Source organism: Ostrea edulis, chromosome 7 (assembly GCF_947568905.1).
Source record: "Ostrea edulis chromosome 7, xbOstEdul1.1, whole genome shotgun sequence".
Classification (NCBI taxonomy): domain Eukaryota; kingdom Metazoa; phylum Mollusca; class Bivalvia; order Ostreida; family Ostreidae; genus Ostrea; species Ostrea edulis.
This window is the reverse complement of record NC_079170.1, coordinates 85,888,843-85,912,770: the sequence shown is the minus strand read 5'-3', so window position 1 is coordinate 85,912,770 and position 23,928 is coordinate 85,888,843. Positions and strand designations below refer to the sequence as shown.

General features: G+C 34.6%; 4 protein-coding genes across 6 annotated transcripts in view; 3 read left to right on the top strand and 1 right to left on the bottom strand.

Annotated features, from left to right (window-relative positions):
* Positions 1 to 12,010, top strand: part of LOC125672810 (semaphorin-5A-like) — a 32,760-nt gene extending 20,750 nt beyond the window's left edge. Inside the window, exons 7-11 of the mRNA XM_056145888.1 lie at positions 1,083 to 1,193; positions 3,498 to 3,686; positions 4,337 to 4,525; positions 7,709 to 7,888; positions 9,172 to 12,010. Coding sequence (XP_056001863.1) covers positions 1,083 to 1,193; positions 3,498 to 3,686; positions 4,337 to 4,525; positions 7,709 to 7,888; positions 9,172 to 9,644 — 1,142 coding nt within the window. The 3' untranslated portion in view covers positions 9,645 to 12,010. The remainder of the gene's footprint in view (positions 1 to 1,082; positions 1,194 to 3,497; positions 3,687 to 4,336; positions 4,526 to 7,708; positions 7,889 to 9,171) is intronic.
* LOC125653998 (serine/threonine-protein phosphatase 6 regulatory ankyrin repeat subunit B-like) overlaps positions 1 to 23,928 on the bottom strand; it is a 1,068,599-nt gene that overhangs the window by 363,950 nt on the left and 680,721 nt on the right. The window lies entirely within an intron of this gene.
* On the top strand, positions 17,666 to 20,502 carry LOC125657136 (galactoside alpha-(1,2)-fucosyltransferase 2-like). Of its 3 annotated transcripts, none has more exons than XM_056142825.1 (2): positions 17,666 to 18,014; positions 18,835 to 20,502. In XM_056142825.1, the coding sequence occupies exons 1-2, from the start codon at positions 17,984 to 17,986 to the stop codon at positions 19,947 to 19,949; spliced, it is 1,146 nt and encodes a 381-aa protein (XP_055998800.1). In that variant the 5' UTR covers positions 17,666 to 17,983; the 3' UTR covers positions 19,950 to 20,502. The 3 variants fall into 3 exon arrangements, with proteins under 3 accessions (XP_055998800.1, XP_055998799.1, XP_055998798.1); XM_056142824.1 differs by having other exon boundaries at positions 17,666 to 18,263; XM_056142823.1 differs by having other exon boundaries at positions 17,666 to 18,290.
* LOC125657106 (isoleucine--tRNA ligase, cytoplasmic-like) overlaps positions 22,028 to 23,928 on the top strand; it is a 36,721-nt gene continuing 34,820 nt past the window's right edge. The window contains exon 1 of the mRNA XM_056142812.1: positions 22,028 to 22,135. The gene's annotated coding sequence lies outside the window, so the exon portion shown is untranslated. The remainder of the gene's footprint in view (positions 22,136 to 23,928) is intronic.

The window sequence follows — 23,928 nt, the reverse complement described above, 5'->3', positions numbered from 1 at the left end:
ATTTTTGTTAATTATTGTTAATAAATAAAACGTCGTCGATATATGAGATAAAGAAATTCGTATGATGATATATGTGAAAACGTTTCTACGGATTATACCTCAGGATCAGTACAAATGCAAATATTGTATATCAACTTGTTTCAAATGAATTTTTCCGGTCCAATGATTTCAGATGGTTGTCTAATTCTGAAAGAAGACGAACTTTTACCAACAATTGTCAGCTGTAAGACATTTGCATGGGGCTGTCCATCAAGTGTTTTCAATAGTTCTGAACTTTACAAATGTGAGTGTTTCATACATTGGCTATTCTTGAAAATTGACAGTACGATAGAAAATTCTGTAAAAGATATGTCTTTGTAACCTGTACATTTTCATTTGTTCTCCATCTGTCTGTGGCCTGCTTATCGGTCGGAAAAGTGAAACTTTAAAGCAAACCATCTTTAGGTGAAAGCTTCAAGAACGTTCAAATCAATTATCTTCATCTCCCTAAACGGAAATAATTCCAAAACAATAAATTAAATTGAATTCAAGCATCATCAGTCATCTGTTTCCAATGTTTTCTGGTGTGTAGTTGATCAGAATGCCTTCGTCGAGGTAGGTGGAACCAAACGGCCAGTTGATGGAACGTATATGATTCTTCAAATCATAGCACCTTTGGCAAGGGCGATTCCATCGTGTCATCGTAGGTAAACACTGGTCTATCATATCACCATATAAAGGGAGGGTCCATAATGACATCATGGGCATGGGAGGGTATACAGAGGAGTTGAGGATTAGACTATGAAAGTAAAGCATTCAATTTTTTACATAGAAGTATAACTCAGATAACAGGAAACCTTTCATATTGACTTTTGCAAATCGACAGTCTTATTGGTTTTTTTTTTTTTTAGTTATATATTCACTTGTCTCAAAACAAAACAAAATCCTTTTATGTTCATTTACGACCGTCGGGGTATGAGTAAAGTTGCACTAGAGTGTAATTATCCAATAACAGATATTGGTTGGGGGGGGGTCACACTCAGGCCTCGCCTCTGCGTGAGATGACACTGAAAATGTTATCTTGTTTATTGACTTCAATTCAGATCCAGCCTGTCTTCAGATTCATGATGTTCATGGCTGCTTCCTGGAAAACTCAACTTGTACAACAACAATTCCAAATGATCCAAAATCTTGTGAGAACGAACAACCACCGGGTATGTACTGCATTATGTATATGGATAATGAAAACAACCGTCATAAACTAACAAACATCTACCAATGATTTTATCATTTAATGATATAACATCCGAAACATTGTCTCAGAATACTCCAGTCTCGAGATAAGATATCCCCTGTGTTAGACGTGCATTTAGTGGAACTTTCAAATGGGTACCTACGATCAGTGATGAAGACGACACAATGTATTTAAAAACGGCTTTTCTTTAAATATGTAAATGTAGGAAATACAAAATACTATCGAAAGAAATGTTTTACTAAAGTGGAAACATAACATCAATGTCATACATGTATTTGCAAGTAATATCCTGGATATGATACATACGAACAACGAAATAATTTGATATAAGAATCCCATGTATTTAATCACTTCCTGAATACTTATCACTTACTTAGTTTGTGTATGAAAGGTGAAGATAACGAATAGTGATCAATTTCATAACTCCTTTAAGCAATTCGAAATAGAGAGTTGGGCAAACACGGACCTCTGGATACACCAGAGGTGGTATCAGGTGCCTAGGAGGAGTTAGCATCCCCTGTCGATCAGTCACACCCGCTGTGAGCCCTATATCTTGATCAGGTAAATGGAATTATCCGTAGTCAAAATCAGTGTGCCAAGAACGGCCTAACATTCGGTATCCAACACGTCAGACAGCATTTGACCAAATGATAGGTTGTATTGATGAACTAGATCGTTATAACGACCATAGAATTTGCGAAATGCTGACTTCATTCGAGACTGTTGAAATCCCTGTACCATCAACTTGTTTGTCAGTAGCTTGCCTCGATTTAAAAACTGACTATACACAGAACAAGCTCTTACGTATCGAATCAGTTGAGAGATATAAACACCATATGCAGGTGATAATGGAATATTGCTATATGAATATGGAAAGTTGACGATCGAGAAGCTGAAACTATCCCGTTTGTCATACAGTTGAGTTGTCAGTTTCCCGTTAATGTCTACTTTCAATAAAATATTTAAGTATGAAGCAGAAGTGGACGATTCTGTGGTGTCTTTTATTTCGAGTTCACAGGGGTATATATATATATATATATATATATATATATATATATATGCAAGGTGAAGATAACGAACAGTGATCAATCTCATAACTCCTACAAGCAATACAAAATAGATAGTTGGGCAAACACGGACCCCTGGACACACCAGATCTAGAGTTGGGATCAGGTGCCTAGGAGGAGTAAGCATCCCCTGTTGACCGGTCACACCCGCCGTGAGCCCCATATATATTTATATATAAAGTCGAATTCGGGTATATGTGAATTACAAAACGAAATCGAAACGAAAAATCTACCGAAACGCAAGGAAACCGCCGAAACGAAACAAAATTAAATGGAAAGAAACAGAAGGGAATGAAAATGTATAACCGAACTCGATAATTGTAATGAAAATGGTATGGACGAGCATCTCGTGGTCCCTGTAAATGTTTATCTATTCATTATATGATCTTTCGGGGTTGACTGATACATTTTATACGGTCCATTGGTTAGCATCAAACATTGTTTGAAGAAGCTGGTGTTTGAGAAAGGATTCGTTTCTGTAGGTTTCGTTTCGGTAGATTTCGTTTCATTTCGGCATATGTCGTTTCGTTTCGATTTCGTTTTGCGCTCTAAAGTACCCGTCGAATTTGGATGATGAACCTGCATATGAGAAACTTGTTGAGTACGTTCACTTACACATGGATGAATATTTGTCTCACTCCCGCATGTAAACAAATTGCTTCGCACCTTACTATATCAGGATATGGGGCTCACGGCGGGTGTGACCGGTCAACAGGGGATGCTTACTCCTCCTAGGCACCTGATCCCACCTCTGGTGTGTCCAGGGGTCCGTGTTTGCCCAACTATCTATTTTGTATTGCTTGTAGGAGTTATGAGATTGATCACTGTTCGTTATCTTCACCTTGCATCCGAGAATTCTCCAACAGGAAATAATTCGGAAGTATATCGAAACAGTGTAACATGTATTGAATGTATTTGATATAAAAACTTAAATGACCTATGTATTTCTGCTATGATATTTTCAGAACAGCTAGATGAAGATATATTACAATATATTTGACAAGAAGGGTAACTAAGACTGGATGCTATTGTTTGTCAAATACGTGAAAATAAATAAATATGTTATTTCTTTTCGTGATCTGTGTATGCTACTTAGCTATAAATGATTTGAGTTGTCTAAGTTTCGTAAAAAAAGAATTCTAGGCAATTCTCACACTCACAAACTAAATTAAATGTTCATTTTAAATTATTTTCAGTTGATGGACAATGGTCAGAATTCATTTCACATGGATGTACAGAGTGTTCTGTAACCTGTGGAAATGGTTCCCAAAAATTCATCGAAACCAGAGAATGTAACAACCCTATCCCCGAAAATGGAGGGAACACCTACAACGGATCTGCTATCAAAGTAACTCAACGGGCTTGCAATGTTCAGAAGTGCCAAGGTGAATATCAATTTCCTTATTACAAAAACGCCAGATTAAAAACGCTAACATTACATAAAACTAAATCATCCATTCAAGTTTGACCAAACAATTTATTTCGATTAAAATTCTGTATCCTTCTTACTTTATTGCTATGATTTTAGATCATTTTGTGATGACTTTTTTTACTTTGAGAAAACCTTAGAGAACATTGTAATCAATCTGTATTTTGAGATAACTTTTGGAGCATATAGTTTATGACTGATTGATTATATATTGTTTATTGTCCCACTTGAGAATTTTTCACTCATATGGAGAGGTCACCATTGCCGCGGTGAAGAGCTGTAAAATTTAGGGTTATGCCAAGCGCTTACGACCTTTGAGCAGGGAGGGATCTTTATCGTGCGACACCTGGTGTTACACAGAGGCTTGGCTTTGCGGTCTCATCCAAAGGACCACCCCCATTTAGTCGCCTCTTAATACAACAAAGGGGTACCGAGGACGTATTCTAACCCGTAACCCTACGGCGACCAAATAGTATATATAATAATATAGTGTTTTGCGAGAAATCACAAAAATATTTCAAATTTTTGTATAGATTCTCAACGAAGAATTATAGGCAATTTTTACACTTACAAACTAATTCATTGTTCATTTTAAATTATTTTCAGTTGATGGACAGTGGTCAGAATTCATTTCACTTGGATTTACAGAGTGTTCTGTAACCTGTGGAAATGGTTCCCAAAAATTCATCGAAACCAGAGAATGTAACAACCCTATCCCCGAAAATGGAGGGAACACCTGCAACGGATCTGCTATTAAAGTAACTCAACGGGCTTGCAATGTTCAAAAGTGCCACGGTGAATATCAATTTCCTTATTACAAAAACACCAGATTAACGTAGTTCCACACTCCTGTGACGTCATAAGATTTTGCAAAGTCAATGATTTAATGACTGGAACATAAATTTTGTTGGGATCTTTTTCAATAGTTATTTTAAAAATAATTGTCAGCCATAAAATATTTCAAAAGTCTTAGTTATATTTGAATAGTCAATGATATGTTTCAAAATATTGAATCCAAGGACAATAACTCCGTTTTCAATAAATTATTTATCAAGTCCATTATGCGATAGATTTCCTTTATTTTTCACAAACATTTTACCAAGGTGATAAGGAATCATTATCTATGTCTTTTCGTGAAATTACGTAAAATCTTAATCCATGAGTGATTTTGAATAGCTCAGTTGTATGGTGCCAGACTTCTGTTTTTTACATACTCTAGAAGCTATAAATTTGAAATTATTAAGGAAAGGTATGTATATTTTCATAAATAACTATAACAGATGTACATCTACTAATATAAACAGAAAAAATGATATGTAAACCATGCTATAAGAAAATTGTGTCCACATTTATTCGTTTTTTAACATTTTGGAGAATAACGCTAATTCGATAATTCTGCACTTATTATTCTAACACTTGATGAACATATGGAAAATGATATGTGTTTTAGTTATTGAAATTTGGCTTGATAAATAAATGCAATTAGACAATTTTCTTGTTTTTATTTTAAAATAACGACATATAACCGTTTGCAATGAATTTCATAAAAATCTACATAGGGGTACATGACTTCAGTAGTGTCTGTAATGAAAATGAATATAGAAATTCTTAATTAATTTGCATTTTTTCATTACTTTGAGTGTTAATTTATTGATTCCAAACAAAAAAATGCTACCCAAACCCCAAAAATCCAGGACTAAGGACCCACCTTAAAAGGTTTGAAGTTTGATCAAAATACAATTTATTTCTATTTAAAGCCTGTATCCTACTTACTATAATTAATATAACTTTGATTGAAAGCAGCTATTTTTGTGCATATCAAATGTTTGCTCAAGTAAAATCGAAAAGAATCGTTCATCACTGATTATGACTACAGATTTTTTCCTCTTACCCGATCGAGATAAAGGGCTTACGGAGGAAGTGACCGGTCAATAGGGGATTCTTACTTCTCCTAGGCATCTGATCCAAGCTACTGTATGTCCAGGGGTCCGTGTTTGCCCTACTCTTAATTTTGCATTCTTTATGGGATTTATGAGATTGATCACTACTCGTTATCTTCACCATGTAAAACTTATACGGTACCAATTTTGATGTACCAGATGCGCATTTCGACAAATAATGTCTCTTCAGTGATGCTCAACCGAAATGTTTGAAATCCGAAATAACTATGAAGTTTTAGATCTAAATATAGCCAAAAACAGCGTGCCAAACAAGTATGTCATACAACGGTCATCATACCGTTCTTTCGGTTTAAACAAACTCGGATTACACTTTATACTCCAGATAACCTTAGAGCACAGTGCTCACTTTGTGTTTTGAAATGAACTTAGATCATTTAGTGATTGCTTTTATTTACTTTGAGATAACATTGGAGAACATTGTAATCACTCTGTGTTTAGAGATAACCTAAGAGCACGTTTGTAAATAATAATAATTCCATATTCATATAGCACCCTTTTCATACACTATGTACGCTCAATGGTGCTTTACAATGCATATATACCTTTCTACAGAATGTTGTACACATAAAACATAGACAATAAATAAAACCTTAAAACGCAATGATATAAAAGGCGTCATCACATGTAAACAGTCCGTAGCTCTACCTATCCTGATTGAACACATAAAACATGAAAACACAAGATACCATAAATATGCTAGATAAGAATAAACATCAGTTTCAGGGCGTATTAAAATAATAATAATAATGAAATACACACACGCACAGACAGCATATAATGCCTCGGTTATAATACATTAAAACACAGAATTTTTTGAAACACTTGGTAAAGTGTTTTTAGATAACTTTGGAGCATATAGTATGTGTAATCATATAGTGGTTTGAAAGAAAAATAATCACAGAAATAGTTCAGATTTATCGTATTTCATCTTCTTTGAAGTCAAAGCAAAACTTTTATAGACCGGTCTTAACGCAACCTGGTCGGATTATAAGTATAAAGTGAGCTCTTACTGTGTTCGTCAGATTTCTGTACGAGGCATTATTTAAGAACAGAAACCCACATAGAGAGAGGGGAGAGAGCAGACTAATAAAAAGAATTATGGAGCGAGTAATTCATCGAAGAAAAGTTTTCCAATTATTGGTTCAGAATGTTCAAGTACACCGTTGATGCAGGAGAAAGTGATTCTGTCTTCTGTGGTGCAACACGCGTAAAAACATGTGTATTATATTATGTCTTCATTACATCATACTTGTGTGTGTGTACCCAGAGTACCTTATGTGTATAGGGATAAATCACTCACCAGTATGCAAGGTGAAGATAACGAACAGTGATCAATCTCATAACTCCTACAAGCAATACAAAATAGATAGTTCGGCAAACACGGACCCCTGGACACACCAGAGGTGGGATCAGGTGCCTAGGAGGAGTAAGCATCCCCTGTTGACCGGTCACACCCGCCGTGAGCCCCATATCCTGATCCGATAAACGGAGTTATCCGCAGTCAAAATCAATGTGCCAAGAACGGTTTAACAATCGGTATGAAACACGTCAGACAGCATTTGACCCAATGCGAGTATCTTGTTAAAGGATTCTGAATTGCACTGCTGTTCGCCAAGGACATTTACAACGTTTCTAACATTTGGTCTAAAATCATTTTTCATCTCGACATGAAGAAATCTTGTATGATTTCCGAGAAAGGTTTATAAATATATTGCAGTAAAATTACCATAGTTTGTATAATAATCTGGGTAACTCAGTGGTTAGTCCACCTAACTAGTAATGCATGTATCCGGGTTCGCTACCGGAGAGTTCCAAAGATTTTCCTCTACTTCCTTGCTAAATCTATACAACTTACTGTAATACCCAATGACTGACTTGACATTTTTACTCACAAAAACCAGAAACTATCAGAACATGCTAATTCTATCACATACATGGTAATGTAGGGTACGTGAAATATCAAAAATATTTTTTATTGAGAAACGTCGCGAATGTCTTTAATCTTTGATATTTACAGCCTATGAAGAAATGCCGAAGTATTCCGAGTGGAGCGATTGTTCAGCAACCTGTGGTATTGGTGCTCAAATCCGTGTTAGATTACATGCATGTTCTGATGAATATTTCCAAAGTGATATTGAAAGCAATACCAGCGGAACCGAATTAGAAACGAGATCATGCAAGATACGAAATTGTCAATGTAAGTTAAGAAGAAAAAAATCCTCAAACAGTACTGTCGACCTTGTGGTCAACATGAATTAATATTCCAGCAATTGATTGAAAATATGGCCAATTTAAATTAATAATGACCACAGTCCAACAAAGTCTAAACCTTAAGTGTGGCAAACTGTTTTGTACTGTTATCGCCTTTGATACAGAAATTACAATATTTGGTATAAATAGAATGCTATGGGTATGCCTTGTGGCTAACATTTATTTGGGGACAACATAATTTTACTAAATCCGGGTAAATACTAGATCTATTTGCATTGGTTATATACAGTCGTATTTATTTAGGGACTATATAATGTTACTAAATCCAGACAAATAATGCATGCATATTGATATATACGATGCTATTTATTTGGGGACTCTATATCTTACAAAATGCGGGTAAATACTAGTTGTGCATTAATTCTATATAACTACAAATCAAGTTTATGACAATCGTTAACTTTCCATATCCATGTAGGAATATTCAATTATTGCCTGCATATGGTGTTAATGTATCTCAATTGATTCGATACACAAGAGCTTGTTCTGTGTATTATCAGGTGGTTTTTTTTTTACATCGAGGCAGGCAACTGACAAACAAATTGATGTTACAGGTGTTTCTACGGTCTCGATTAAATTCAGCATTTCAGAGATTCTATGGTCGTTATAACGAACTAGTTTGCCAATACAACCTGGTATTGGGTAAAATGTAGTCTGATTTGTTTCATACCAATTGTTAGACTGTTTTTACACTGATCTGACTGCCGATTAATCCGGATACTTGACCGAGATACAGGGGTTACGACGGTCGGGACCGGTCGACAGTGGATGCTTACTCCTCCTAGGAACCTGATCACACCCAGGGGTTTTTGTTTGCTCTTAATTCTGTTTTCCTTTTGCAAGGTGAAGATAACGAACAGTGATCAATGCAAGGTGAAGATAACGAACAGTGATCAATCTCATAACTCCTACAAGCAATACAAAAAAGATAGTTGGGCAAACACGGACCTCTGGACACACCAGAGGTGAGATCAGGTGCCTAGGAGGAGTAAGCATCCCCTGTCGACCGGTCACACCCGCCGTGAGCCCCATATCCTGAGTTATGAGATTGTTCATTTTATTTACCTTTTCATTCAATGTTATCTATTGTGATGACATAATGGGAACATATCATAAATTGTGGATCTTGGTATAATGCGAATGAATTCTGCAAAATAACTCGTGATATTGTCTTGTAATTTATCTGTTTTCCTTTTTTTTATTGAACAGATTTCAAGAACTATCCCTTTATCTCCATTGAATTCCTCTCCAGTATCTGTGTGGCTACTATCCTGTCTTTTCTGTTTGGGATATGGGTCCGTTCAATAACGTGCAAGCGTCCAGTTAAAGAAGAAAGAGATTATGCCAACACCGGTCATAACCAAATTCAACGAACTGCCAACGAAAGGTACAGCAATTATCATTTGAGATATGATGTTGTGGAGTCCTGCGAAGATGTACCAGAATACTCTTCCTGTGATGATGCTATTATCACACACGGATCGTGGCAGCAAACAGAAAAAATGAAGTATTACAACGATAGTTTATACGGAGAACCATGCAGTGCACCTCACATCAAAGACCAATGTTCCGAGAGTGAAGATAGTAACAGTTACTATTGCAATACGGTCACCAATATGGTTGAAAACAAGATGGACATGGAGAATAATGAATATGAGAATATTGGTTCTATTAACATGTGATTGTGGTCAAGCATCTGCTGATAAGGCGTCAATTTGTATTTCCTGATTATACCTCTGTATATCAAACTTCTTTATTCCATCGAGAAGAGGAAGGGGATTCAAACACACCTGATGTGATATCAAATAAATGATGAAAGGTGAAAATAACGAACAGTGATCTATCTCACAACAAGTGGATATTGATAAGACACATTTAATTTCTATATTTTCATATGTTTACTAGTGGTATGTAGAAAGGGGAAACTGAAAAGGGATCATTTTAAATGAGAACTACCGTATATCAGGGTTTTTCCCGCGTGTATCCAATTTCCGCTTTGTTCGCGACGATTTCCGAATCGGGGAAAATAAAGTTAGCTTTTATGATGAAGTTATACGGTCGATCTACGCTGCACATCTCAAAGTCTGTCTAAATTCACAACTATGAAAACAACGGCCTTGATTTCCCGATTCTTGATTTTATTAAATAAACAACTCAGGTTTTCTTAATTAACCTCATCCGACCCTGTATTGATTATACGTTGAAAGCACCTGATATACGGTATATTTTGTGTTAGTAATATAGATGTACAAGATACAGTAATAAAGTAATAAGTATGGAAAATTTTCAATTAAAAACTAGAAATAGAATATATTTCTTAATAGAATTTATAACTTTGTATTGCATGAAGGTCTGGTTCTTTTATTTTGAATTATACATTTTTACAAGTCTTTTTTGTTCAATTAACATTTTAACATTGCCATTCTAAGCAGAAGAGAGGCAGTGCTGTTTTAATTTTCTAATCCATTATACTAAAATATTAACTGTGCAATTTAGTTTCAATGTTTTTTGTTGTTGTGATGTTTTGCATCTGAAATAATTTTTATGGAAATTTATTGATCGCTTATTTGTTATATCATGAAACGTTTCGCTGTAATTATGTTGTAATGTTGAAATGATATCAAGTTATTTTTGCAATGTCTATTCAAGGCAATATCCTAAGTGCGTTACATAATTTTATTTGGCATGTGTAGCGTTATGTAAAACATATGTGAATTCTTTTTCCAAAGATACCTTTTAAAGTGCCATGATAATTCATGACTTCTCCAAAGACCTGGATCATTGAACTTGTCCATGAAGTGATCGGCGACCCCATGGTTAATGATATTTTCAATTTAGCCTTCTTTTCTTGAAGGTATAACATAATTAACTTCATATATCTATTATATTAAGAATTGTTTGTAAATTTGAAATCACAAAGTATTTTTTTCCAAAATCAACAGCACCAAAATGTTGGACTTTTTAACACTTTATACCACAATTCTTCGCGATCAATTAACGAATTGGCTTTTTGACATAAAATGCTGTTTCTTTGATAAAAGTGGAGCTCGGAAATATCATAATTTGCGATCAGTCGTAAAAACTACTTTGTTAAGCATCATTCTGATTCTACGCACAAGTACTTGCTGAAGTTCTTCACTGATAATATATATGCAGTCTTTGGTGACCAGACTTTCAAACCGTTTGTTGGAATTCCCATGGGCATGAACTGTGTTCCTTTATTAATTGACCTGTTGCTCTATTCTTATGAAGCAGAATTTATTGGGGAGCTTGTACATGAGCATAAGAAATATCTTGCTGTGGTCTTCAATTGGATATTTGGATATATAGACGACGTTCTAAATATTTGCAATATTCATTTTCGTTCATATAGCAGTTCGACATCTTCCGTGGGGATCCGGGTTAGAATAGGTCCTCATTACCCTTGCTTGTCGTAAGAGGCAACTAAATGGGACGGTCCTTCGGACGAGACCTCAAAAACCAATGTTCCGTGTCACAGCAGGTGTGGCACGATAAAGATCCCTCCCTGCTCAAGGGCCGTAGGCCTCGAGCATATGCCTAAATTTTGCAGCCCTACATCGGCAATGGAGACGTCTCCATATGTCACAATACTTAACTGTTAAACTTTACTTTTCATTTAAAGTCACGTTTCATAGAAATGTACACACCAAAAACAAATACTTAGAAAGTACAATTAGAAAAGTAAACAAAGAGAGATGTCAACAATTATTGTCAACAACTACATGTAACCAAACATCGACCGCCCAGTCACTAAATGTTTACCCATCAAAGTGTCTTACAGGAAGTCCTCTATCCATGAAAACACATGAAAATTGAATATAAGACCATTGTGATTCCAAACACAAACACTTTGTTCACTAGAATCACTGTATTATCTAAGTTTAATTAAAACAGTTTGGTTATGCAGTTTTTTGTGTTTTTGTTAATGATATAGCATAATAGATTTGGATATTTAAACACAGTACATTAAAATGGACAGGTTTTTTTTTTTAACTTAATAATAAATATTACAGGTAACTTAATGTACAGATTTAAATGTTGAAAGCAAGAGAAATACATAAAACACATTTTTGTGGAACTCAACTGTTAAGAAAAAAAAGCAAAGTTTAATTTAACACACATTTACGCGTAAATATCAAACATTTGTATATGAAGTTTTCAACAATTATATGACATCTTTGGATATGACAAATTCATTGCGAAATGACAGGCAATATCCTGATGCATAATAATTTAACAATATGCACATCATGAAGTTTTCTTTAACAATAAAAAAAAAGTTTCATCCTTTTCACACAGCTGTATGGCCATGGTAGATCCATTCCATAAATGTTTGAAAATATATCCATCAACACATCCTCTTTTTGATTCAAATTGTAAATGAGAAGGACATGTTTTCTGATGAAATGTTTATCTCACTAGATACACTGCTAGGACAGGAACCAGAACCTTCCATCTTTTTCATACACTCGCCATCTCTACATCCTCAAAACCTTGTCTAGCTTCCACTAATTCATCCTCAGAAACATGGGAGAACAAATCCAGATTTAAATGAAGCTTTGCCTGTGGTCTGCTACTTTCTTTTTCTATATCTAATATGCCACTCAAAATCCCATCTAGCTGTTTGGACGCTTTCCTCAGGATCTCTGCATTTTGATGAAAGTTTAAATGGGAAATAGGTAAGCTATCACTAAAGTCTAAATTTACCTGGTACTGTCCATCAAGTTCAACAATACGCCTTTATTTTTACCCTTTTGTTGTTGTGTTTTGAAATGCCACTCAATCTCCAGACGATTAAGTGTGTTACATAATAACCATGAGCTACGACAAAAATAGAGAAAACGTCTTACCAGTAAGTGGAATAAATTCCTCAAACTGCCCATTCTGTGAGAGAGAAAAAACTATTATCGACATGTCTTTCTCTCACAGAATGGACAGTTTTTGAACTTTATCTTTTACGTAATATTAGTCCACTGTCATTGATCGAGTTCAAAAAGTCGCAACCAAAACTTTTTCAAGTATACGTTAATGATGTTACGTCAAAAAAAATAGATACTCGGTGGAGTTTTGAAAGAAAAATATAATAGTTTGATAAATTGATAAGATATGAAATAATTATGTACTAGGCTTAGCTTGACAATTTGATATTACCATTTTCTAAAATTCTTGTTTTCATAATTCGTTAAAACTTGCTTTAATTTTTTTTAAAACAAATTCAACAAATTCGTTATAACAAATTCAAAAGTTTGAAATAACAAAATCTGTAATAAAGAATTCTGGAATTCGTTATTTCAAAATAAAAAAATATTTTTGATGGGTTCTATTTGGGGTTCCGTACACTTCCATGGCGATTTGTATGTATAAAGGTAGATTACACATGCATGTTTGTTTAAAAAATCTCAAGTTTCTTCACCAGTAATCAATTGATCATATTTCCTGTTGATAGCAAAGTTTTTTTCTGTAACATAATTTAAAGATATGGACTTTTTCAATCCACTCAGTTATAAAACGGCTTTTTTCTTGATTTGTAGAATTTTCTTTATTTGTAAAATGTCAATAAAATTAATATTGATTGATTGATTGGATATTGTTTTACGTCCCTCTCGAGAATATTTCACTCACATGGAGACGTCACCACTGCTGCTAAAATTAATAAGTTGACATGTCATTTCTTTCTCTTGTATAACCAAACATGACTTCACATAATGAAACATTATCATTGAATTTGCAAAAATATGACAGCTGACTCTCCGTTTGTGCCCATTGTGTCTTACCCTTATAACAAAGGAAAAAAATAAACCACTTGTTCAATAGACACAGTTTCTGTGGCATAGAGATGACATTTGTTGTTGTTCAATATTTTATGTTTGAATCAATATTTGTTTGTCCCAAGAATTCTGTGGAATATTCTGTATTCTACCCAAAGCAGTTTGCTATCTTTAGTATACAATTGATCCAATATTTTGAAGTCATCTTTTGTCCATTGTAATCTGCAGTTAAAGCAGTGGATATTATCATAATAATAGGTGGTATAAAAACGCGTAAGGCGAAAAGTCGTCAGAATTCCTTCGCTAAATTCTGACGAAGTCTTGCTGTTTTTTGGTAAGAAGTTGCGTGATTTTGTAGTTTATAAGATTAACTTGTTGAATTTGTTAAGATAATGGATTGTTTTATTGATTATTTATTTGTTGATGTTTAAGCTTTACTTTAATATTTGTAAATATAATATTGTATTTATTAAATGTGTGTGTTAAAAATAAAGAATTCCTTCGCTAAATTCTGACGAAGTCTTGCTGTTTTTAGGTGCTGAGAACGCTATACACCAAAGTTAACGGGTTGGACTTTTCGCATTGGAAATGAGATTGGTCCAGTAGTTATCGCTAACTGGATTAGTTGATAATTCATAAGGGGAGACTGAACTCGTATTAATTCCATTGAGTTAAGACCCTGTACCTATAAGGGATACCCCGAATACGGGAAAAATCATAAATATCACAACAGCAGAGAAATAAACGTTATGATAATATCATAACTTCCAGATTTTGATCCAATCCAGACAGCTTTGATTTTACGAAAGTTTGGTTCTAGCCCTGAATAATTTGAACATCTAATGCGGACTTAAGACTTTTTCTGTTCCACCTAGAAACGTAAATCCACCACATTCTGAAGAATCCGACATTGCTGATGCTGACGAATTCAGAGACGATCTTAACAGGCTCTCTGTAACCTGGGACGCGTTTTACGAAAGAACTTACGACTTACGACAAACTTTACATAATGGAATTTTCAACTTTATTGTAAATCATTCAATCCGAATGCAAAATTTATATGCTTGTAGCCTACTGTTCAATCCTTTTCTTATCTTTACTGAGTAAAAGCTCTATTTACAAAACAAATCATAGCAAGTGATCATTTATGAGACAATTCATTTAATTTCTATATTTTCAATTCTTCTTGGAAAATTATCAATTAAAAACCGGAAACAAAATATTGTTTCTTAGTGGACTTTTGCGAGAAGGGCTGACTTTCACAATCAACGACTGACTTAGACATTTAAACCTACGTATGGTATGGAAGCACAATATCGTTAAATATATGTAATATCGACTTGTTAGCATTTATACAGGGAACTTCTACTGCCTCGCTCTTCAGCAAGCTTATTTTTTGGTGATTTCTCTTGATCACGCAAAAGCAAAGGCGAGCGTGTTCAAACCACTGCATTGTTACAAAATCATGGCAGGGTAGTGACTGATGTTTGATGGAACACCTGCTTCAAATAGAATATCTCTGGGACTTTGTGTCCATGTACGGACGGGATTTCGTCCGGGGACAACGGTGGTTGTCGTCGTGAAGGGCGGGTGTCTTTGCCGAAGAGGTGCCAAACAATCAGAGAAGATCCATGCTAAGCTTCGGAACGAAGCTTTCCTGAGCGTAGGAAGTGTAGCGAACAGTTTGTAAGGAATTTCTACTGCTTCGCTAGAGAGCTACATGTAGTGTTTCGAGTGATATGGTAGTATTTCTCTAAGCACCAGTGAGCGTGTTCAGATCACTGTACGTTACAATATTATTATAGTACGCCTGTTAGGTTTTAAACCACCTGAACTTCTTTCATTTATTTGACAATTATCAAAAAATAAAAACAATTCATTTCATTTTTGCATGCATACATACATTGCAGGTGTAAAATCCTAACTCGCACAGATAAATTGATTCATCTCATGTTCAAACTTTACCAAAAATCATCGCAACATGATAAATCGAAAGTACATGTAAGTTTATCGTGGAAAAGCTTTGCGTTTTCTTTTATCATAAAAATGTATGAAGTCTATACACATGTTTATTTAATCACAACACAGTGCATGCTAAGCGTACCGACAATTTGGAATTACATGTGCATCTGCACTAATGCAGATCTGTAGCTCTCTTGGAAAACATTTCGTCCTACCAGAGAGTTACAGATCCACCCCTTATAAGAATCTTCGATTAACGGCGCAGGTCGTTGTATTCTTACATCATATCAAAAACATCCTAGCATATTTCCCCAGTATATTTTTGTTCAAACATTTATCAAATCCCCATGTGAACCGAAAACTCGCAACTTCAAAGATTTCGTTTTTAAAGATAGCCATGTTACGTAGCAATTTTTATATCTATTTATTCTACCCAATGTAAAGTACGTATATCACACGTCACTTGACGTGATCATGGCATGTGCGGGATTCGAACTCGCGGCCTTCTTGTTATGAAGCGAACGCTCTACTACTGAGTTCCGTAATCGGTGATAAATGAAGTAATATGTAGTCAAAATCAGTATGTAAAGAAAGAACAGCCTAACAATTGATATAAAACACGCCAGACAGCATCCAACGATCTGATTTGCCAATACAACATATTGGGGTCAAATGCTGTCTGGAGTGTTTCAAACCAATTGTTAGGCCGTTCTTTACACACAGATTTAAACTAAGGATTAGTCCGTTTACCTGATCAAGATAAGGGGGCTCACAGCGGTGTTTGTAAGCGTTTTGAAGATGTTAAGAGTTTGCATCTTAATTTTCTTTACTTGCTATGAAAACAAGAGGTGGTATTTCATGCAGTAAGATATCAAACTTTATTATTATCCTTCAGAATAACACATCAAATTTCATTGGTCGATAAATTTTAAGGGAGCACTAATAAAAGTAAATTTTAAAAAATCATAAATTCTAATGGTGACGTCAGTGTCAACATTAACAGTCACAAATAACAATTGAGAATATAGATACAGGTATTCGCAATTTAAGGGAATTTTGTATTTCACTTGATGATTACATATATCCCAGTGACTCAAAATAAAAGACACCACAGAGTCGTCCACTTCTGCTTCATACTTAGATATTTTATTGAAAGTAGATATTAACGGCTAACTAATAACTCAGTTTTATGACAAACGGATGATTTCAACTTCTCCATCGTCAACTTCCCATATTTATGTAGCAATATTCCATTATCACCTGCATATGGTGTTTATATCTCTCAACTGATTCTATACGCAAGAGTTCGCAAATTTTATGGTCGTTATAACGATCTAGTTTGCCAATACAACCTACCATTGGGTCAGATGCTGTCTGACGTGTTTCATGTCGATTGTTAGGCCGTTCTTGGCACACTGATTTTGACTAAGGATAACTCCGTATACCTGATCAAGATATAGGGCTCACGGTGGATGTGACCGGTCGACAGGGGATGCTTACTCCTCCTACGCACCTGATTCCCACCTCTGGTGTGTCCAGGGGTCCGTGTTTGCCCAACTATCTATTTTGTATTGCTTATGGGATCTATGAGATTGATCACTGTTCGTTATCTTCGCCTTTCATTGTACTGTTTTGTTTTATTAGATATATTACGAAACGTTTACGCTTGACGTTATGTTTCTGCGTCATTCTATTATCTACGATTTCGCCTCTAGAACAGAATTGAAAATTTATTTCAATTTTCTGGAGAAAGAGTCATTACGGTTTGTTGACGTTTTAGATAATAAATATCACACAGGTCAAAATATATTGATAGTGGGTTTTTTTGTTGTTGTTGTGTTTTTGTGTGTGTGTATTGTTTTTTTTGTATTTTTTTTTTGTTTTTTTTGTTTTTTTGTTTTTTTGAAATGTTTTTTTTTGTTGGTTTTTTTTTTTTTTTTTTTTTTTTTTTTTTTTTTTGGTTTTTTAAATTCTAGATGAAACTATTTTGGACTGTTTAGCAGAGAAACATCACACATCATCCTGTCTTAGTAGGATTATCACCCTCGGGCGCATTGACACCCTCGGGTAAAAAGCATACTAAGACAGGATTATTTGTGATGTCTACCTGCTAAACAGTCCATAATTGTATATCATATCGTATTATCAATTGAACTATCCCGAAACAGAATTGCTGCATTCATCTATTTCATCGTTATCAAATCCACATAGATAAATCAATGTTGACACTGAGCGGAAGTCATCAGCTGATAATAACATAGGAGGAAGAAATGACGAGTAACTTAACAAAGTCTAAATTAGGTAAGTCAATTCATCTTTTCTCAGGTGTAATAAGCTGATGGCGGGATCATTTGTTATTATTGTAAAACACCGGTTACTAGTGGTACATATACTTAGATATATACAGTGGTGTTGGTTTAGATTTATGCTATCAGATGTGGTTACATGTATAATCTCGCCCTATGTAGATAATGAATGAGTAAATCGCAATGTTGACTTATCACTCAAAAGAATGCATTCTTATAAACAATGTAATGGATTATCAAACTTGTACGTTTTGTTCGATGCGTTTCAAAGGTTTGTTGGGGTGGGGGGTGGGTGGGGTGGGGGTAATAAAGAAAGTAGAATAATTTTAGCTACCTGAAGTGAATATTTATGTGATTGCACACTGTTCATTATCTTCATCAACGGAACAAATGATGGAATGCACAATGGCGTATTGATATTCTACCTTTGAAATATATCCATGGAATGACTGGGATCATTTTAATTTATATCTCTTCCTTTACAATATATATCATGGAATGACTGGGATCATTTTAATTTATATTCTACCTTTACAATATATATCGTGGAATGACTGGGATCATTTTAATTTATAAGTACTTTACAATCTGTATTCGGGGACACTTTACTTTATGGATGGCAATAATGTATAAACTGAAGAAAACACCTGGAATATTTTACACAAATCTGTAGATGCCTTTCTATTACTGGTTCTTGGCCTGTATATATTCTTAAAAATCCTTTTTAAAATTATTTCATCATCAGATAGTAAAATTCCGTATTCAACAGAGTCATATTTGTTCGTCGTGTTTTAAAAGTTGTTTCATTTTTACAGGTTGTTTGTTGTTCCTTGTCACCGTAGCTTTTCTTCTGGTACAAAATATTTATTTGAGACAGAACCAGATCAAAATTGAACATACTGCTATACAGGACAGCCCACGTCGTGAAATTACAACACATTTGTCCTCCACAATTCTGAACGAACGTCGAGAAGAAAGTGAAAACAAACACCGCTATAACTTAATAAACATTTCCACGACTCAGATCGCGAAACCTCTACAAACACACGTTAGAACCGGAAGATCTCTGCCTGTTGGATGCATGATATTCAATGGCAGATTAGGGAATCTCATGTTCAAATATGCTTTTCTCCACGTGATGTCTAAAACCAAAAATTTATATCCTATACTACCAGATGATTTTGAATTGGCTAGGTATTTTACTTTACCTGTTTATGAATCTCAAGAACAGAACAGTAGAAGAGCAGAATGCAACACAATAGCACAGGAAGCGGCACAGGAAGCGGAGCGGTGGTCTTGTTCATACGACGACAAATTTTTAAAAATGTCCTCGAATAAGAAGGTGTATTTTCTTGGATATTTTCAATCCTGGAAATATTGGATAAAACACGAAGATGAAATCCGAAAGATCTTCACGTTCAACACTGAAATTGAAGAAGAAGCAAACGAAAACTTATCAAATATTTTGAATGAAATGGGATTCAGAGACTCTTCAACGGGTGTAGTTGTCGGGATACATTCTAGAAGAGGCGATTATTTATCCAAACCAGCCATGGATTACGGCTACATTACTCCAAATGAAACTTACTATCTGAATGCAATGAGGTATTTCAGGGAAAAATTTCCAACAAAGCGAATATTCTTCATAGCCGCCTCCAATGACATTGATTGGTTACGACAAAAGCTCAACAAGGAAGAGAACGTCTTTTTTCTGCAGGAAAACCAACCATTTATGGACATGGCTATTCTGGCACTCTGTGATCACGTGATAATGTCGTCAGGAACGTTTGGTTGGTGGGCGGGATGGATGACAAAGGGGATTGTCGTGTATTATAAACATATCTTTGTACCAAAGTCTTACTTTTCCCATGCATTTCGAGGTGGTGATATTTCAGATTTTATCTACCCTGGTTGGGTAGGAATGACCTGATTGATTTTCCCAGGATGTTTAGAAGAAAATCTCTATCCATTATTCTTGAACTTTGTCACTGCAGGGCTATCCATGAATTCTACAATCCTCTGAATTTTGCCATTTCTGTTCACGGTTCTCTTGAATCAAGGAGTGGAAATGATGGAGTGAACCACATATTGCTACCTCATCTCTTAACAAGTGCTTTTCTGTTGGAGATACAATTAAAATTATGTTACAGGGGGCTCAACAGTCTCGTGTAAAGTCAGCATATCGCAAATTATATCCTCTTATACCAATACAATTTTTCATTAGGACGAATGCTGTCTGACATGTTTCATACCAAATTATTTAGCTGTTCTTTACACACTTATTTTATTTACGGATTACTGTTTACCTGATCAAGATAGCACGGCGATTTGACCGGTCAACAGGGGATGCTTACTCCTCCTAGGTACCCGATCTCATCTACAATATGTCCAGGAGTCCGTGTTTGTCCTGTTGTCAATTTTGTATAATTCTTTATAAGATTTATGAGATTTACCACTGTTCTTTATAAAATCTATGAGATTGATCACTGCCCTTCTTTCTTTTACCACACTGGATCTGACTGGATCGGAATACATGTACATGTAATGCATGACAAACGTGGAGCTATTTCAAAATAGCAAACAGTCAACATGATGTAGATTAGTATGCAGCGCCAAATTAACATAAACTTAAATAATTGAAGATATCTTCAATTATTTGAAGATATCATCAATTCATTTGATGCGCGCAACAATTGAATTAAAGATCTCTTCAAATAATTAATGATATCTTCAATTCTGAATTATTGCGCGCATTAATTGAATTGATGATAGCATTAATTCTTCAGCTGAATTGATGCGCGCTTTAATTGAATTAATGATATCTTCAAATGAATTAATGATATCAACAATTGAATTGATGCGCGCTACAAGAGAGCAATAATTGATATAATGCGCCCATTGAATCAATTGATGAGAGCAATAATTGAATTAATGAGCGCATTAATTCAAGTATTGCTCTCTTCAATTGAATTAATGATATCTTTAATTCATTTGAAGAGAGCAATAATTCTTTTAGAGAGAGCAACTATATAATTAAAGATATCTTCAGTTCAACATATCCACAATTGAATTAATGATATCTTTAATTGATTTGTTGCTCTCTTTAAAAGAATTGATGCGCGCATTAATTTCTTATACAAAAGCATTGTAAATGATTTAAAGATATCTTCAATTGAATTAAAGAGATCATCAAATTATTTATACCGAGCGCTAAATTAATTATTGTGAGCAATATTTCTACTAAATTGATGCTCTCATCAAATGAATTGAAGAGAACAATAATTGAAACATGTCAGCGTTTTGTTAACGTTAATTAATTCAATTGATGTGCGCATTAATTCAATTGATGAGAGCAATAATTGAATTGAAGCGCACATTCAATTGATGAGAGCAATAATTGATTTAATGCGCGCATTAATTCAATTAAAGAGAGCAATAATTGAATTGATGATATCTTCAATTATTTGAGTTTATGATAATTTGGCGCTCCAAAGATTAGAAGTATTTTTGAAATAGGTCGTTTGATATACTAGATGATGTTCGTACATGTGGAATTTGTAAACTGCAGAAGCAAGAGAAATCACTTTAATCAAAACTACAAATGTTCAAAACCACCATTATATTTAGCTTTTATAAAAATAATACTATCACGTGGTTTGTTTGACACTAAATCAAGACATGGCTGCTTACTTAGGTTCACAAATGATTTATGCCACTTCTACTACGACTAAAACGTAGCCGAAAAAGTGGAAATTCGTTAGAGAAACAGTGTTCTCAGGCAGAAAACTATGGGTAGTGTGTCAAGGGGTAATCCAAATCTGACATTTACAAGCTTATTATCTTCCAAGTCTTCAAACTGATTTAGCAATCAGTGCGCATTTCCCTACACCTACAATTTACCATTAACATACATGTATGCACATTTTGCAATATTTTATGAACAGTCCAAAGAACTCAATATCGATCCATTTAAAAAATCAGGTATCGCGGTCAGAGCGCATGCATTGCAGTCCTGGAATCTTATCTACCTTGAATTCAAAATCTGATCCACGTGCAGTGAACAGGTACTCCGTTTCTGAGCTAGCAGATCGATCAGATAAACGAAACATCTAAATTGTAAGTAAATACATAATTTTCTTTTTACTCATTTGAACTTAAGTTCAAACCAGACAAATCTAAACATATCAAGAGAATATGCGTACAAAGTATACGGTAAACATATTTCGATTTTAATAAATTTTCTTTATGTTTGGTTTCGTTTTAGTCGATACTGATTGTGAAGAGCCACGTGAAAAAAAAATTCTTCGTTCAAACAGGAAAAAATTTCTATCGTAGAAATTAAGTTTTCTCTATGGCAAGCCCTTTTACTATTTATTCATAAAATAAGATATCTCTTTAAATAAGAGATATATTTATTGGTTAAAGAGATATCTCTGTAAGTTAGAGAGATATCTTTTTACGCTTGGGAGATATCTCTTTTGTTTAAAGAGATATATCTTTAAACAAAAGAGATATCTCTTTAAGCAAATGACATATCTCTTTACGCTTGGGAGATATATCTTTCTCTTTGAGATATCTCTCAGAGAGAAAGAGATATCTCCCAAACGCAAAGAGATATCTCTCCATCGATGTAAAAAGAGATATCTCTTTAAGTTAGAGAGATATCTCTTTAAATTTTCAAAAAGAGATATCTCTTTACTATAAAGAGATATCTCTTTAGATCCCCCCCCCCCCCCCCCCGGTGATCATAATGACTTCTCCCTGTTGCAGTGTCATTGAAATGATGTAACCTTATTTTTTAACCAAGCAAAATACTTCTAGCCTACAAATGGCGGGAAAGGTTGGAGAGGTGGTTGGGGTAACATTGTCAAGTTGCCGAGAGGCGAAATCTAGTCTAGCTCGCATATTTCATCAATTTATTGTCTTTGTTTTGTTTTGTTTTTTTGTTATCTGTACATGTATACATTTCACATGCGGTAAAAAGAAAAATCTTCCCACGGGATTGCAGCCATTAGGGTGTTGCTAAAACGCGGAACGGAAAACGAAACGGTACGGAAAACGAAACGGAACGGAATTAAAGAATTAGAATGATTAATGTAGATAAGATAACGGTAAAAATCGGGGGTGGGGGTCCATTTTGATTAAAATCAACAATTTGGGAATTGTTTACAAGCGATAAAACAACTTTATCATAAAATTTTGCATCATAAATTGGTTAATCGAATTTTGTTAAACGTTAGTATAAGAATTTACAAGTCATTTTACAAGAATTTCTAAATTTCGGCAATGACAAAGGTGTTAGCGAGCAGTGACACCTAACCTATGGGTAGAGAATGAAAAGAAGACACGTGGTTTATCCCCCCCCCCCCCCGGTGGCAAAACGTCATTAACGCACATGTACATTTATTTACACATAATACCGTGTATGTGTGTACTTACAACAAGGAGTGTGATGTGTATAAAACAATAATAATTCATGATCTTATTTAGTCAACAAGTTAAACATCTTTTGTCTGATTTATTATTTTTTAACTAACAGGAGACTTTGTAACCGCAACACTCCAATCCTAAATAGGGAGAACTTCTGGCAGTTAATTTTTAAACTAAATACTTGTATAGCTTAACATTTGGATTAATAATGAAATGACTTTTAATCCCATTCAAGGATAAATTCTGTGTTAGCTTTTTAGCTACTTCATATATTATGAAATAAATCTGTTAATTCCTCTTACTATTGGTCGTAAACTTCACCCTAGTTAACATTGGTTTTGTTTCAATCTTTCTTTCCTGCTGTATCTCTTAAGTTTTAACACTAATCTGCAGGATATCGGTAAATGTACGAACTTTCACATAGATTCATCCCAAATGAGGCAAAACTTTTTTCTTCACCGGACTCGTTCGCTTTAAAA